At 47.6% G+C, this 17,461-nt stretch overlaps 1 protein-coding gene across 3 annotated transcripts in view; it reads right to left on the reverse strand.

Moving 5' to 3' along the window:
• Positions 1 to 17,461, reverse strand: part of LOC307236036 (transcription factor COE3) — a 116,364-nt gene that overhangs the window by 17,090 nt on the left and 81,813 nt on the right. For all 3 annotated transcript variants that reach the window (XM_080008306.1, XM_080008307.1, XM_080008305.1), the window contains exon 11: positions 5,579 to 5,667. In XM_080008306.1, coding sequence (XP_079864432.1) covers positions 5,579 to 5,667 — 89 coding nt within the window. The remainder of the gene's footprint in view (positions 1 to 5,578; positions 5,668 to 17,461) is intronic.

Raw genomic sequence — 17,461 nt, forward strand, 5'->3', positions numbered from 1 at the left:
CATGGATGTAGAGATGGATGGATTGGAATGAAGGGTAGAGGTGTGTGTGTGTGTGTGTGTGTGTGTGTGTGTGTGTGTGTGTGTGTGTGTGTGTGTGTGTGTGTGTGTGTGTGTGTGTGTGTGTGTGTGTGTGTGTGTGTGTGTGTGTGGGGCGGGTTACACTTTTTTGTCTCTGTTCCCTTTCTGGGATGAATGGACAGATACAGTGGAGTAGGAAACGATGGATGCAGGGACGGAGGAATGGAGAAGGAGGTCAGGGGTGCGGCAGTCATCAGGGTGTCTGACCCTGAGCCAATCAGATAAAAGAAAGAGACCGGCTGAATTCAATACGAACACGGCTCCTTCATCCGTGTTCAAGTAATATACAATATACAAACAAATTAAAACAAAAGGGATTAAATAAAATATATTAAACCAAAAATAAAATGACATTGAAAATACAATTCTGTTCCTTTATTTTCAGCGTGTCCTCCACTATAGGTGAGCTCAGTGTGTGCAATGTGCTTGGCATCTGCATTTGTTTGAGAGTGTGTGTTTGACTGGCCTGGGTAAGTATGTGCATACACAGCGAGAGAGAGAGAGAGAGAGCAAGCGAGAGAGGGAGAGAGAGAGAGAGAGAGAGAGAGAGAGAGAGAGAGAGAAAGACAGATAGGGGCTGACTGAGTGAGCACTCCTGTCTTTTTATGACCCAACCATTGGGAAAAATCATTTCATCTGCCCTGCTCTCTGTGGCTCTCCCATTCTGAGCCACATACCGTATTTCTCAATGACAGACCACACATCTCGCACAGAATGCACGTCTCTTTAGGGCACTTCAGCGGCTTAATGTGGAATAACTCACAAGAGCAGGAGTTAGAATGAAGACCAGGTAGGATAAAAATGGAAAAAAACACTCCTTTCTGCAGCAGGGTCATCCTCTATAGACAAGAAATTAAACCAAATTTTGATTTATGGTCTCGGGCAAGCATATGTTTTCTCACAGGGAAACGTTCCTTAGTCATGTGTTGGATTTCGGAATCTGTTAAATCAATTTCGGTCCTTTTCCCCATATTAGCAGGAAGTGAAATTGAACCCAACTTCCTGTCAAGCAGCCAATTAAATTTGCTCATACAGCAAAAATCTGTATTTTCAGCGCCAGGTATTACTCAGGCTGAACAAAAACCTCCCGCTATCATTCCCTTGTAACCCCCCCCCCCCCCAAAAAAAAAACCCTGACCGTGGTTCCTATAAAACTCCAACCCCCAGCCTCCTCGCCCTTCTTCTGTCCGGCTCTTGACATATTCCTCCCTCCCCCCCTCCCCGTTCTCCTTTTTCTCTCTCTCTCTCTCTCTCTGTCTTCCATTGGTTTCTGGGGGCTTAATTACGGGGGGCCGGCTCCTCTGCGGAGGAGGAGCGCAGCGAGCGGGGGATCAGTCTGACCCTGGAGAAGAAGCCATCCGACAGCGCCCTTAACAATGATAAATCACCCAGAGCAGGTTACACCTCCCCGTGAAAGTGATAACGGTGCGGCTCCGCGCTCGAGCTATCGCCCCGTCGTCACCGCTGCCGCCCGCCGCCGCCCGCCGCCGCCCGCCGCCGCCGCCCCGCTGATCTGTATGAAATATAGATGGGTCGAGAGCGGAATCAGCCCGGACCCGGCGATTAGCAAATATCAGGCCGCGCCGTTTTCTAACGATGTGGGACACGCGGGGCGGGGTTAATTCGTTCAGAGACGGACAGCTGAGGAAATGGGTAAAAATTCACCTCATGAACCGAATATCACTCATTATTTCCAATGAAAGGGGGGAATCCAGTTGTTCATGAAGTGGATTTGAATTAAGTCCGCGAAGGAGAAGGGGGAGAGGATGGGTGGTCGATGGAGGAAGCCCGGGGTGACCGAACCCCAAAGACCAAATCGTTTCGTCTTCACCCTATGGTTTTGCAAAATCACCTCCAGGAAAAAAAAAAAAAAAAATGGAAGCTTGTTTTGATTTATTTTTTCTTTCAAGGCTGATCTGGGCATTGAAGATACGGTGACCGGACGACCCGGTTTGTCCAGGAATATGTGTAAAACACTAAAATGTACAGATTTTCAACATTCACTACCTAATTGTCCCGGTTTTCAGCACAATTAAATAATAATAATAATAATAATAATAATAATATTATGCTTGTTTTCAGCACTTACATATATTATGTACTGTAGAGAGGCAAGCAGAAAAGAGCATGCACGGAGATCCCACCGGAGAAGTGGGCGTCGTCATCAACACGGCCACTTGCTCACTGTGAATTGTGTGTTTTAATGGATGTGTGTGTGTGTGTGTGTGTGTGTGTGTATGTGTGTGTGTGTGTGTGTGTGTGTGTGTGTGTCTGTGTGTGTGTGTGTCTATGTGTGCGTATGTAGGGCCGGCGCTGCCTATAGGCGACTCCACTGCGTCCCCCCACCCGCCAACAGAATGCCGAATCTGCAGTTCGCTTAAGGGTCCCAGTTTGGGGGTTTCAAAACGTGGTCACCCTAATCAAAGTCGACTTTTTTCTTTTTTTTCCCCCGTACTTTTTAAGCCCGGTTTTCTTTTATCGCCATTTCTCCAGTGGATTGTTTATTTTTAAAAAACAGACCTCCGCTTTGAGGATAAATAGATCCTCCATATGAAGAGGAGCAGCATCAGCACCCCCGGTGTCTTGGCGTCCCATTCGGAGGGACCACAGCAGTGGCAGTGCTGCTCCAGAGTTCGCCATCAACTACAAACACTCCATGTTTAAATCTTCATGGTGAGAAAATTGTACTTATACGCACTGTCCTAAGTTGTTAAAGAGCACAACATACATTCACAAGTGCACGGAAGGAATTCATACTTCATTATTGCTCCAAAATCTATGACGAACGTGTAACAGTGAAACCCGTTAGCGGATTCATTGTCGAATATTATTTCCCATAACAAGGGCGATCGAGCGATTCGTGAAGAGAACTAAAATAAAGAACTGAAATAATAATTATTGATATTTCTTCTCGGGGAAGGAACCAAAGAGCAGCTGCACTTCATGAAGTGTGTCCGAAGCGGGGGACTTTCAAAACTGTCTATCTGCGGAGGAGAAGGTCCCCAAAAAGTCGGAGTATGTTTTGGGGAGAGAGAGAGGTGTCCGATGGCAGCCAAGCCAGACTGGAAATGAAATTAGTGGAACTGAACCCGATCCAGCCTCGGCCCCAGATGTCGGCCGTGACCAGTTGGCCTCCCGGACCCCCTCGATTGCTGCACGTCTACCTGTCTGTCAATCTTACGGCCTGTCTTTGCGTTGTCTCGCTGCCTTTCTTTCTGTCTGTCTGTGGCTGTGGGCGAATTTATCTAATCTTCCATTGCGGGGGGGGGGGGGGGGGGGGGGGGGGGGCTGGTGTCTAAAAGAAAACCAGACTTAGTTGCACCCAGAGGAGTTCTCTCTCTAAGTGTGTTTACCCCCCAACCCGCGGGTCTCGCGTTTGCGGTTCAGACGGAGATCGCCGCCTCTCCTCCCCCGCCCCGCCGCCGTCGGGGGCGAGAATTACGTGACGGCCACACTTTGCCTTGACGTCCTCAAACTCTTAAATTCTCAGTCACCACGGCGAATCAATCTGCCGTGCGCCCGGCGACCCGACAGGAGCCGGAGTCAAACCGCTAAACATCTCCATTCGCTCGCCATGTTGTCCAACACAGAGGGCCGAGGAGGGCGGCAGCGGCGGGCGGGTGTGGCAGGTGAAAACAAAAGAGAAGTGACAAGCTAAGTTAACCGTCCCCGAGCGATCATGTGACCCCAGCCGCACAAATCTCATTGGCTGTGACCGAACAGCGCGGTTTAACATGTTCCCGGCACTGTGATTTCTTTTTCTTGTCGAAAAAGTCTCAATAGCTTACGGCCTGGGAGGCGGAAAGATGGTGTGGGGGAAAAAAAACAACCTATGTTCTTATTGAGTTTCTTTTGAATAAATAAATATTTAACAGGGAGAGGGGGGGGGGTATTCCACTCTAGCTGCAAATCAGGCCATCAAAGGGCCCAGACAATGTATGCTTACTATTAGTATCAATTTACAAATAAACTGCTTTTTTGGTGACTGGATCTCCGTTGTCAGATTTTGATAAATGGTTTCAATTTGGCAGCTGCTTTAGTGTGTCAGGGCCCATCTGATTCTGTTCCCCTCTGCAGCAGTTTGCTGCCTGAAAGAATCTAGCTCAGTTAGCCTAGCACCTTCCTAGGAGCCAAAATAATCTCTTCATACTAACCAGGCGCAAACCCACACAGGACACCTGACGGCTGCCTGATTCTGTTCTCTTATTCATGCATGTGTGTATATAGTTGTGTGTGTGCGGTGTGTGCATGTGATTGCATGTGTGTGCATTTGTGTGTGTGAGTGCATGCATTTGCACACAAAATTCCCCTATGTTTCACAAAATACATACGCTAATATAATGACGTGTGTGTGCACGTATGCGTGGTGTGTGCGATTTAATACGTTTGTATGTGTATGTGTGTGTGTGTGTGTGTGTGTGTGTGCGTGTGTGTGTGTGTGTGTGTGTGTGTGTGTGTGTGTGCATGCGCATGCGTACGCACAAGAAAATTCCCCGCTATTCTAAATACATACACTAATATACATGTTGCAGTCAGTACCTTCATTTAGCATTCAAACTCTTCGACTGAAATCATGAATATGAATTTGCAAACGGATCTGTTTAGAATCTCGCATCTGCCATCACTGTTTACCATTTCAAGTGGTTGTAGCTGCTTAAACCAGAAGAGTGATAGGAATTTTAGCTGTATGTATGCAGCGTTTCCTCTTCCTAAACAGCTGTTTCCAGTTTAAAGAAGGATCGGAACAATTTGCTGGCTGGCACTATGATGGTCCTCCAGTGCCAAGAATGTATTGAGCAGAACGAACAAATCCAATCAAGCATCTCAAGGTTGGCCCTCTGTTAAATTAAATAATACAAGTAGCGCTAAAACGCACTTAGCGACTAGTGTGGGTGGTCTACAGTAGCCACTCAGGAACAAATCACATTAACTGCTGTCGCTGAATATCAATTTGACCTTTAAAACACATTAAACCGGTCCAAAACCTATAACAGAAAATTTTTATCAATTTAATATAATTTTTTAATCTGACCACTGTTTTAAAATAAAGGCAGTCTGTTCAATAAATACTATAATTGGTAGATAATTCAGGAGGTAAGGTACCACCCTTTTCAATTACAAAACAAATACCAGGAAAAATAAAATGTATCTAAGTTAAGTAGTGCAACAGTGGCAGGTCGATATGAACTGCGGATAAAATATGATTGTTTTTTTGTTCGAAATCTGAGGTCTGTCTTAATTGATCTTGCCTGATCACCTCAGTACCTGCTGAGAATTTATTTTGGCAAAAGTTCTTTATTAATTTATGAAAGAATTGAGACAGCCTAGCAGCATCTGACACTTGCCAAACCAAGTAACCTAAAGCTACGATGCATGCTTTGTGAGCATTATTTCTTAAAAATTGAAAAAATTGCTAGACCTGTCTAGGAAAAGACCCGAGCCAAGGAGACGGAGCCCTGATGGACGCGCTGATGGATGTTTGACGGGAGGGTCCACTGACCTTAGGTAACCGTTCCGGGTCGCCGGGGTGGCGAGGGATGACCTTCTGTAACCTCTGGAAGCCGTAGTCGATGGTCGGCTCGTTCAAGGCTGCAGGACAAAACAGGAGAGTAACAGTGGTTTAAATAACACTTCCAAAACCTGGGCCCTGGGACCCTCGGGAGCGGAGGGCCCCTGACGAGGTTTCACGGGGGGTTTTGCAGATTAAATCAGGAACGCTGTGAGTGTACTCCTTCTTATTCCTGAGAAATTACCGCGGGGTAGAACACGTAAGATCTAACAATCCAAACGTCTACCCTCCCTTCCAGTTGCAGAAGGCGAGGTTCTAGTTAAATGTTTTGATTGTAAAAACTTTTATATCGGGAGTTCACATTCTGAGATCATAAAATGAAATAACATGTAAATAATTCATTTTATTTCCCCGCTTAAGTTATGGAGGTAAGGTTCTCTGACACGGCGCCGTGTTTTACAGCGGTGCTTTGATTCACATTAATACGTGAGAGGAACTAATGCATATTGTAATATATTGCGAGGGCCGTATGAACCTGCTTAAACTGATGAACTTCCATAGAGATCGCGGGTCAAAGTGAGACAGGCGGCAGCGCCACTCTTTTACTTTTCATTTCCCCGCCTCCGCACGACCTCCGAACCTCCGTCGGTCCGACAGCTGACACGTTTGTCACTACGCTCTCTAAACCCGCGCGCCGGCGAAGGGCTCCCTGGGAACGGGGCGCGGCCTCCCCGCCGGCCCCTGGCACACTGCGTCTTTAGCGGCGGAGAGTCATCTCTCTTATCTCTCCCCGTCTCTTCATTAACTGCGAGACCTTACACTCAACCTGCCCCACTTTTCTCTTCCCGGCGCCTTCCTAACTAATTCAATTGAACTCTCCCTTTCTCGGAGCCTCCGCTTTTTTCGCACTTCATTCAACCGCTGCAAACAACACAATCTCCATTTTTCCTTCTCTCCAGACGGGGCGAGGGGAGCAGGGAAACTGCCGGAAATGAGTTAGGAAGATATTTCTCCATAATCAAGCCCATTAATCATAAAAGGCTGTCAAATTTGACTTTGGGGACAATTTGTCAGCCGATCTTGCCCACTCCGCTTTTGTCACCAGTGGCTCTTGTATTCTGTAAGGATGATTGACACACCAAATGTCGGTGAGTAGAATAGCTAGTTTGCGCTAATATGCATAACCGCCGCTTTCATGAATAAGAATAAGGTAGCTATACGGCAGTGCTAGGGGTCTCTTTCAAAGGCTGCGCTGTCGTTTGTCGCGAGCGGGCAAATGGATGTTATTACCATTATAACAATATTTGTTTTTTTTCCCAGGGAATGGGAACCCGCAAGCTGCTAAATCAAATTTGTCAGAGCCTGGTTCAAATGGCAGGGGACAAAAAAGGGCTTTGAGGCAGCGACTGGGGTGGGGATGATATCTGAAGGGTGACAGAAGCAGACGTGGCCCCGCCGAGCGGGCTGCCATGTTGGATTTCAGCTCCCCGCCCCTCAGCGGGGACCAAACTACGCCGGGGCCAGAATCCATTAGCCTCTCCCACGTGAAGAGGGATTCATCTCTTTGATCCCAAAGAGACTTTTTGGGATTCAGAGTGCATGAATGGAGATAATGTGTTACCACAATACAGGCCGTAATCAACCGAATTCTAAACCCAATTGCTTCTCGACGTGCCGTACATACATCCCGAGCAATAAAACAAGTGAAATGCACTCTGGGAACTGGCGCAATTGAATAAAAAACAAAAACAAAAACAAAAAACAAAAAAAACATTTACCTTCGCGTGGAATTAATGGCAAGGGGGGGAGTGAGAGAAAGGCAAAGTGGGACGGCTGGAAGACGGGAAATGTGGCAAAGGGAGGAAAAGAAAATAAGAGAGAGAGAGAGAGAGAGAGAGAGAGAGAGAAGAGAGAGAGAGAGAGAGAGAGAGAGAGAGAGAGAGAGAGAGAGAGAGAGAGAGACATCTCATAAGACTTTAAATGAACTCTGGACAGGAAGAAAGACAGGGAAGCAGAGGCTCCAAGGAGCACATGCCCCCCGCCACCATCACCACTGTCAGCCCCCCACCCCCCAGAAATTAAGCCCATTACTTCCCCTTATTAAAATCTCCGCGCACTTTGACCTCAGCGCCCCATTGGCTGCCTGGAGGCCCCCGGACCTGCCAGCCAATCGATACGGCTGCCTCCGTGCAAAGAGGCTGAGTAATTGGAGAGCAGCGACTGGCTGAGCCAACCCTGACCCCTTCCACATTACACAGCCCATATGAAGACAGATTGCCTGATTTAGTGTAAACATATGCTGCAATTCCAGGCATCAGTGCCACTTTCTCCATCGTAATTTGTATTGATTTTCTCCTCTTTTTTTTCTGAGGCCCAAGCCATCTTTTGAGTCTTTGTGGTGTCTGATCTGTTGGATTTTTTATTTTTTTTTTAGAGTGAAAGATAATGCAGTTGAGTCGGAAGAGAAGGTGAGAAAGACTTGCTCAGAATAAATGGGAGCGTGGGCGGCGAGCGAGAGAGAGAGAGAGAGAGAGAGAGAGAGAGAGAGAGAGAGAGAGAGAGAGAGAGAGAGAGAGAGAGAGAGAGAGAGAGGAGGCAGAGTGAACAGTGGCTGAAGCCCAGGAGAGTGAGCTGGTGAACTAGTAGGCATGCAGAAATTCCTTATTTATATATTTAATCATCCATTTATTGCCCTCTATCTCTGTTCGACTCGCTCTCTTTATCCATCCCCACATTCTGAAAGCGATCAAATCGTCGGTCGGGGTCCCGTCAAACAGAACGCTGTTATTAGGCAACCAGTCAACTGACAAGAGGGAGCAGAAGAGAAAGAGAGAGAGAGAGAGAAGGATGGCAGATAAAAAGAGGGGAAAGGGACGGAGGCAAATTTGGAAGAAGTGACAGAAAGATGAGAAATACTAACTAGTTGGGCAGTAAAATAGAAGTAATAGACCGTATTAGTGGTAAAACTGGAAAAACGGTGCAGGTGAGGAGCACTTAATGCGGCAGGAGAAAGTAGAGGAAGAAGAATCTTATCATATCAAAATGTTAACCATGGTGTTCGTACTCGCTGCACCTCCTCACGTCCACTGCCCTTAAGCAGGTCCAGTATTAACCGTGGCGGTAAGTCAAGAATCTGTTGTTCTCTTATGAATCGTATCTGCCATTTAAAAAAAAAAAAAAGAAAAGTATGTCCCACTCAGGAAGTCCCCCTACACTAGGAATGGATGGATGAAAAGGTTTGATGGCTTGGACCGGTGTAAGTGAGTTGCCAAAGAACGGGTGATCACATCAGGAAGATGATTCGGCAAAAAAATAAGCGCGGTGATTCAGCTCCGCCAAGGCCCGCCCTGGGAGGTCCCATTAGGAGCCTCCTTAAAGAAACAGCCGCGGCACGCTCGCTCAGGACCCGTTCCCATGGCGACGCCTGGGTTCCCTCAAACAGCGTTACCGCCAAAGAACACAAACAACTTGACTCGTGGGTGCCAGAGGTCAACATCAGGTTACAATAAGGTCATCATCACATCGGGGTGATCAGAGCCAGACTTTTGCCAGCGATTTTGGAGAAGAGGAGGGGAGGTCGGGGGGTGGAATGGGGAAAGCTCTTCCTCCATGATAATGACGTCATAGAGGTACAAGGCTGCTGACAGGGCATGTCGTTGCTACAGTAATCACATAAGCCATGCATGGGCAGCTGGCAGTTCGAGGACCACTCAGCCCGGACACCGCCGTTCCTCCTCCCTTGATACTGATAAGGAGGCTGAACGCAGACGCCGCTGACATCTCTGTTGTATCCCTTTGTGTTCGGTGTGTCAGGCGGAGATCTCAACAATTATCTTTGTATTTTGCAATGCTTCATTTTAAACCGATGAGGCTCACAAAACGAGCCCCCCCTTTTTTTTTTTAGTTTTTTTTTTTAACCTGTGCTGTCAGCATGCCGGGCGTACAACACAGAGTATTTGTGTGTCCTTGCATCTATAGGACAGAGTTAGTCTGCAAGTGGAGTTCAACTTCTCAAACTGCAATAACACTTTTTAATCATTCTTCAATCATCAAGAACTGCTGCAATAACTCTGTCCTGTGGACGACCTGTGGGATGACAGGACAGCACAGCTTTACCTCCCTTGTGCCGCTTTGAGCTGATTCTTCAGACTGGACTTTATTATACTAATAATACACGGCCATAAATAAACACACTGCTGTGATTATTACTCATTACATAAGCCGTATAGCACATTGTTTATTTTATATTTCATATTTCATTGTGAATCTGCACTGAATATTTCTTGGGCTGTTTTTATTTAGTATGTATACATTGCTCATTTAGTGTATATACTTGCACTTTCTGTACTTACGTCATGTTCCCCACCCACCTGCTGTGCCCAAATGCCCAAATTTAGCTCATTATGAACAGATTCTCAGAGCTGTTTCTGACATCTGTTTGATGCCATGAGGAAGAGTCTGCGCAAAATCTGTGCGGTTTTATCTGGTTGATTTGTTTAACACTAAAGGATGAAAAGCATTTTAGTTGGAAAAATCGAATTGAATCAAATTGAGTTGAATTCAAGTGAATGCTAGTGGAGTTTGAAAATTAAAATGATATAAAACAATATTAAAAATATTCAACTAAAATACGAAAAATCAACTAACCATTAAAAAAATGAAAATAAACTAGACAAGACTTAGCTAAAGTGAGAGGCACCAAAGTGAGTTCATTTCAAACCAACAAAACAAACCCAACCCGGATACACGGTAAACGACGTTAAAAGTAAGACTTAATTCCGTCACTTTCTCTATCCGTCTCCAACTTGGAACCACTCTTCCTGGTGTACAAACCGTGCATGAGGACAGCATAACAGGGCGAGGAGACGCAGGGTTTGATGGATAAGACGGTTCAGGCCGCTGGACCGTGGCCACGGGCTCATTACCTCATTCAAATCAGTCTCACGGGGAAATTCAAGCGGGCTCCCAGGCTCGCCGGGTGCCTCCATGCTTCAGAGGAGCGCATGTATACGTTCGCTAAGCCCGTGTTTACATCCTCGTGCTCCAAAGTGTTTACAATTATTTATGTGGGGCTGTTTTCCATTTACTGTTTCTCACGGCGCCTTAAGTGGGAATCTGTTTTTCGAGGCTTGTGATTTTCCGACGTTTTTACCCGACTTTGATGGCGCAGATGAGATCTACGCTTTGGGGCATTCCCGCCTCACCTTTACATTTGTTTTTTTTGTTTTTTTTTGCTTTTCACTTCAGTGATGGCCTTGTTGAAGGCGCAGTCATGTCCCCGATGAGCCGCCGGATTCAAAGCAGACGCTTTATCTCCGGCATCGTGCTCCCACCGCTAATACATGGGCATCTCTCCGTGGCTCTCCCCTATATTACACTTATCATTCCAAATGGAGTCCATATTCCATATGAAATACACCACTGAGCAATGGCCGCTGTCTCCCCAGGCAGGTCAGACTAGCGGAATGAGGAGGGATTTGAAGCCGCTTCGATCCCCCAGCAACACGCGCTGCAATTTCCCATCTCTATCTGTTTTTTTTATGATTGATGCAGGTCAGCGCGGCGCTTGGCCTCATCGCCACGGATACGCGCCGCCGATAATTCCATTGTTCCTTCTGGGGCGGGAGGGGGACAATTGGCCGTCACACAACATGGCGAACGCTAAGTGGGTGGGCTGATTTGTTTTGCCTTTTCCCGCTGCTTGTCAAGTGGCAGGAGAGTCAGAGGGGGCTTGGCGCAGTCTGGCCTGTTGACAAGCTGCCCGAGAACTCCAGTTACACCAGTTTATTGATCCGATCCGTCTATTCATTCCTGTGTCTTTCAATTCATCACTCGCTCATCACACCACAAGGCCACGGGGCATTAAGAAGAGCAATGCAAAGCATTACCAGCAGCGACGAGACTGACAGGCCGACACCAATAGTTTGATGTGTGCGTGTGTGTGTGTGGGGGGGGGGGGGGGGGGGGGGGGGGGGGGGGGCTCAGTGATGTGCTGCCTGATGCAGTGATGAACGATCAATCATCAGGGATTCTCATACTATATATATATATATATATATATATACCATAACGCATATACTGTATATATGTATGTATAAATATATATATATATATATATATATATACATACATATATACAGTATATGCATACAAACCCTCTGCCACATAATATTAATTACAAACCAACTCGCTTACTCTTTACTCTCTATTACTCCAAAAACCAACAGAATGGCAACATCATTTTATACTATTATTCAGTGAGATTACCCCGATATCCGTAACCTTACATTTACCCCCAAATAATCTTAGATACTCCAATTGAAGATATGCAATGCACAGAGAAATCCCCTCGCGCGCACCGAAATGCAAGCCAGTTGATCAATCAGGGCCAAGACACTCCCTTCCTCCTCATCAACCCCCATCCCACCCCGCCGCCCCCCAAAGCTGCCTCTGCTCCGTTCAATCGATGCTCATAGAAATTTCATGAACTTTAAACTGTGATTGACAGGTGCGGCGGTGAGCCACCAGGAGAGATGAAGGGTCTCCTCCCTCGCCGGACACACACACTTTTAATTAAGGAAAAAGCACTTGGCCGTTATGGTAACAATTAACTCATCCGACTTACTCCGCTTGACCCGCGATTAACCCCACCCGGTCCCTCCACCACCCTCCGCGCCTCACCCCCTAACAAACGCCGACCAAAACCGAGTGCACGTGGCGTCACGTTGGATGACCGCGATGTAAGGAGGTGTTCATCAGCGCACCGACGCTTCCCCGACGTTTAGGACGACACACCTCCTCTCTCGCGGGCTCAGACACAAGTCACTTAGCTGTTAACGCTTCCATTTGTTCGATGGTAATGTACCAACGTGAGTGCTTATGGTGTGTCTTTGATCTACGGCCTGTCTCGTCTTTTAATAGACAGCAGAACTGTGCTCTCCGTCGGGGGGATTCCTCTATTCTCAGCAGAGACGCGCTACATTCCACATATCAAAGAGCACAGCGGCGCTCCACTTAGGGAAGGGGGACTTGTGGAACTAATGTCAGATAATTAGCGTTTCTGTGGGGGCATTTTCTGCCGCGACTCAAGAAAATAATAACTTCTCAGGTGGGGGGCCTATTTCTTTGAGGCACACTTCCCGAGCCCTGTCACTTGGCTCTAATCAAGGCACAGAGGAGGTAATTATTCACTTGAGCTGATTAACATATCTCGGCGATGAGGCGGATGCGCTCTCTAATCACACAGGTTGCGTCACCGGCTGCTCTCAGAGGAGACAGGAGAGGAGATAAGTGAGGAGACGGTGAAGGAGACATCCGAGGGGACGGGTGGGGGAACGGGAGGAGAGAGGAGAGGCGGCGTGAAGGAGACATCCAAGGGGGACGGGAGAGTAGATAAGAGAGGAATCGGTGAAGGAGACATCCAAGGGGAAAGGAGAGGAGATAAGAAAGGAGACGGTGAAGGAAACATCCAAGGGGAGAGGAGAGGAGTCAGGAGAGGAGAAAAGAGAGGAGACAGTGAAAGCGACATCCAAGGGGACAGGAGAGGAGATAAAGATAGGAGACAGTGAAGGAGACATCCAAGGGGACAGGAGTGGAGACATCAGAGGAGAGAGGAGAGGCCATAAGAGTGGAGACAGTGAAGGAGACATCCAAGGGGAGAGGAGAGGAGATACGATATGATACAGTGAAGGAGACATCCAAGGGGAGAGGAGAGGAGTCAGGAGAGGAGAAAAGAGAAGCGACAGTGAAGGAGACATCCAAGGGAACAGGAGAGGAGACAGGAGAGGGGATAAGAGAGGAGACAGTGAAGGAGACATCCAAGGGGACAGGAGGGGAGACAGGAGAGGCGATATGGAATGAGGACAACAGGCCGTGTGATGTGTGCTTGTGTTTAAGTGGCTATAGGTATAAACAGCATCAACAGTATATTATACATGTTTGTATATTATATATATTTATATATTATTTTCCTATCCCTCAATACTGAACATGTAAGACAATACTGCGCCTGATAAAAGTTAATTGCCGCCAAGTGTTACAGTGACAGTAATTAAACAATAAACTCATAACTCAATTAGCACATGCTACTTCCAATTAGTCATAAAAAACTAATGATCCAGCAAAAAAAAAAAAAAGAAAACATGGGAGGCGGGAAATTTGAAAAAACGCCTCAGATTAAAAAAAATTATTTGAAAATTTAAAAAGTTTGCCGGGGCTGTGATTTGACCCAGCGGTGAAGCCGAAGTTTAACGTTCGCCTCTTTGTTACATGTTCACAAGACCTTTAGCAGACCCATATGGAACGTTGCGCTAATGCCTTCCATGTGTCCCTGTGCGAGGCTCTGGGTCGGGAAGAATGGAGCTACAGAGTGCTCCATTGTTTTTTTCGTCGGCGCTGATAGGCGAAACCGGCCCCGGACAGCGCGCCCTCCGAGGGGACGAGGGCCCGAAACCCCGGACGATTAAGTGTCTTTTTTCTTTTCCTTTCCCTTCTCTCTTCTATTTTTAACGGGCCTGTTTTCAGAGGTGGAACTTTAACTTCACACCGTACAACGGTCCCGGTTCCCGTGCCAGGGCCCAGTCCGGGCTCTGCCAGTGGCTGTTAAGGTTTTTCCAAATAACCTCATCGGAATCGGTTACGGTCGCCGCACGGAAAATACTGGATAAAAAAGGCTTTTAAGAGTCTCCGGGTCCGACTTCTCATCTCTGTGCAAACACCTCGGCGCTGGTTGGTGCCGCGGGTGCCACGGTGGATAACGGCAAAATAAAGCCCAGCCTCACATCCTGCTGAGTAGTCCTTGAGCCAGGCATGGGCCATTTATTGAGGTATAAAGTACTTGTCTGTACTTGGTCTCTCATAAACCCGCATGATGTCATCGTTCACGACCCACCGAGGCTTCCAAACTGAAGAACGTCTAACAAAGCCCAATCGTGTGTCGCTTTTCCCGAATATCGAAGACGCAGCGATTCGTCTCCAGCCACGAAGTGTATTAGCTACCTCACTCCCTGAATGCCCCGGGGTTCATTCTGCCGGGGAATCGGACCCCGCACCTCTGAACTCGCCGTCAGAGCCGGAGAAATGGATGGGAAGCAAAACAACCAAAAAAAAGAAAAAGAGCATTTCTCCCTTTGGGGATTAATAAAGCACGGCGTTCTCTTCAGCTTCACCCCTCAGTTCTCCGGAACCCGATGTTGTGACAGGTGCAAAGCAGAGGTGCAGATACACAAGTCAACACGTGCCACACGCCGGCGGCTCCGCATCATCCCTGAGAGATATCGCTCAAATGCGACAAGTGAAGCTGCACACGCTGCATAAAGTGGGAGAGAGAAAAAAAAAAACCCCGCTGCATTTGCACGCTGGAGAGTCGCATGGTGAGAAACCGCACCGCAGCCTACAAATGGAACAGCGTGGATCGCATTTCATATGGTTACCCAACATCAAATTGGCTTCTCAGATATGATATCATCTCTCTCTCTCTCCCGCTCTCTTTACCCCCTGCCCCCCAGCCCCCCTTGCGTTCCCTCCATCCCTCTATGAAGCCTGCTCATCAGCACACAATGGTACCACACCACTCTCCCTTCAGGCAGGTGTGGGGTGTTTTGTGATGTTGTGTGTGTGTGTGTGTGTGTGTGTGTGTGTGTGTGTGTGTGTGTGTGTGTGTGTGTGTGTGTGTGTGTGTGTGTGTGTGTGTGTGTGAGCGCGTGTGTGTGAGTGTGTGTGCGCGCGTGTTTGTGTGTGTGTGCGTGCGCGTGCGCGCGAGTGTGTGTGTGTGTGTGTGTGTGTGTGTGTGTGTGTGTGTGAGCGCGTGTGTGTGAGTGTGTGTGTGCGCTCTGTTTGTGTGTGTGTGTGTGTGCTGGGGGGTTGTAGACATGTTGAGGCTTGCCAGAGGCTGCCCTAGAGGTTCAACCCCCCCAGGCTAAGGAAATAACAGCCCTGCAGCCTGTAGCCCCCAACATACATCACCGTCTGACATCCATGAGCCAGAACAAAGCCGGCGTGGGGGCCATGCTCCGCCGCAAAGTCAAACAATGAGAGGGAAAAGTGTCCAATTATCAGGAATTATGCATGTGTCGTACAATGGTCATAATTTTATTTTATTAAATTTAATGTCCAATGTTATTCCACTCAGTTTACTGTGTGAAACTACACTACAACCACCGACAATAACACGCTACTTTCTGGTACGACTGCAAACACACATCATTGAACAATGCCTAAATACTAATACAAACGACATAATTCATCCCATCTGTAATAACAAATCAGCGGTGGACGACCTGACGATGAAATTAGGATTAATTCAAAATGACTTTACTAAAAAAAAATGTTTTCTTTCTTTAAATATGTTTTAAAATTTCCTTTTACAGGACACATTACATTACAATTTCTTAAATTAAGCTTTTAATTAGGATTTTCCATTGTCATACAGGTGAAATAGGTTATGAAATGTTAAGCTGGGGATGCTCTTTCAGTTGCAATTCAAGGGTGGTTAAAACCATGTTGGCCACCACTGATCTAAATCCGTAGTAGCAGCAGTAGTAGTAGTAGTAGTAGTAGTAGTAGTAGTAGTTGCAGTGGTTTCATCGTGCTCCTGTTGAGCGCAGCTAGCAGGTAGTGAGGGTGCTGGTCTGGAGATGGGGGGCTGAGGGGGAGGTGGGGGGTGGGGGGTTTGGGTAGCGGCTGGATCCATGCCGACGGCCTCAGTGCTTGTAATGCATAGATCAATGCGGCCTGTGGGGAAAGGGGGAGATCGATGGGTGCTGAGTTATTGCAGTGCTTGGCCACTGATTTTTAGAGAGCTGTGTTTTCCCAGGAAAGTCAATACCTCCAGGCTACTCTCATTAATTTCAACCCCTCCCATCCACCACCAGCCACACCTGGGGATCTGCGGCCCAAGAGGGAGAGGAAGAGGGAGTCTGCTAGTCTGGGGGCCGGTGGTGGTGGTGCCGGCGAGGGGCGGTGGGTGGGGGAGCATGGGTGGAGGGTTTTGGGCGTAGGGAGAAGGGGGAATTGGGCGGGGGGGGCGGGGGGCCGGTGGGGAGGGTGGAGGTGGGAGGGCCGGGGTGGGACTAAGAGTCGTGTGAGGAAATAGGAACGGAGAAATGTGAGGATGTGAGGAACAGCAGAGGGCATCAGATTTAGGAGGCGGGAGGGAGGCGAAATTTAGATGATCATTAAATTGAGAGACGAGGAAAGAGAAAGAGAGGGAAAAAAATGAGTGTTTGGATGAAAAAAAAAACCAGAGTGGAGAGAGAGAGACAGAGAGAGAGAGAGAGGGAAAGAGAGAGAGAGAGAGAGACATTGTTTAGGGAGACAATTTGAGTCCTAGTTTATAGAAAGTGAGACAGGGAATATTGATTTCTAATGTGGCCATCATGTTTACTCCTGATTATTGATGCCTCCCATGTTCCTCTGCTACGAAATCACTGCTAATTCCCTGCTCGAGAAATCAGAACAGCATGTATTTAGGAAGTGCGTTCAATACATCAACGTCTCTGGCACCCCCGAGATAATGACTGGCACGCTGTGTCGGCCTGTCATATATGGAGATGATTTACCCGGTGTACAAATCCTCCTTACCAGCTGCTTTCTAAGCGACAAGCGACTCAGCACTGTAACTCATAAACAAATAAAAAAAGTGGCTTCACTATATTTAACGTTTCTAATGCGCGTCTGCCGCTGTGCAGCGAAACGACCGAAGCCTTCGTAGGAGATTTGCCCATGCGTGAACCGCTCTGGTCGACCGCTCTGTCAGCGGCAACATCCGGACGGAGAGAGTGTGCGGGACGTTATTTTCCCACCGAGGTTCCCTCGGGCAAGGCAGGAGGCTCCCGCTTGTCTTTCTGCAGCTTCTCTGTCGCCCGGAATGGAGGA

The sequence above is a fragment of the Zeus faber genome (assembly GCF_960531495.2).
Source record: "Zeus faber genome assembly, chromosome: 10".
Lineage (NCBI taxonomy): Eukaryota > Metazoa > Chordata > Actinopteri > Zeiformes > Zeidae > Zeus > Zeus faber.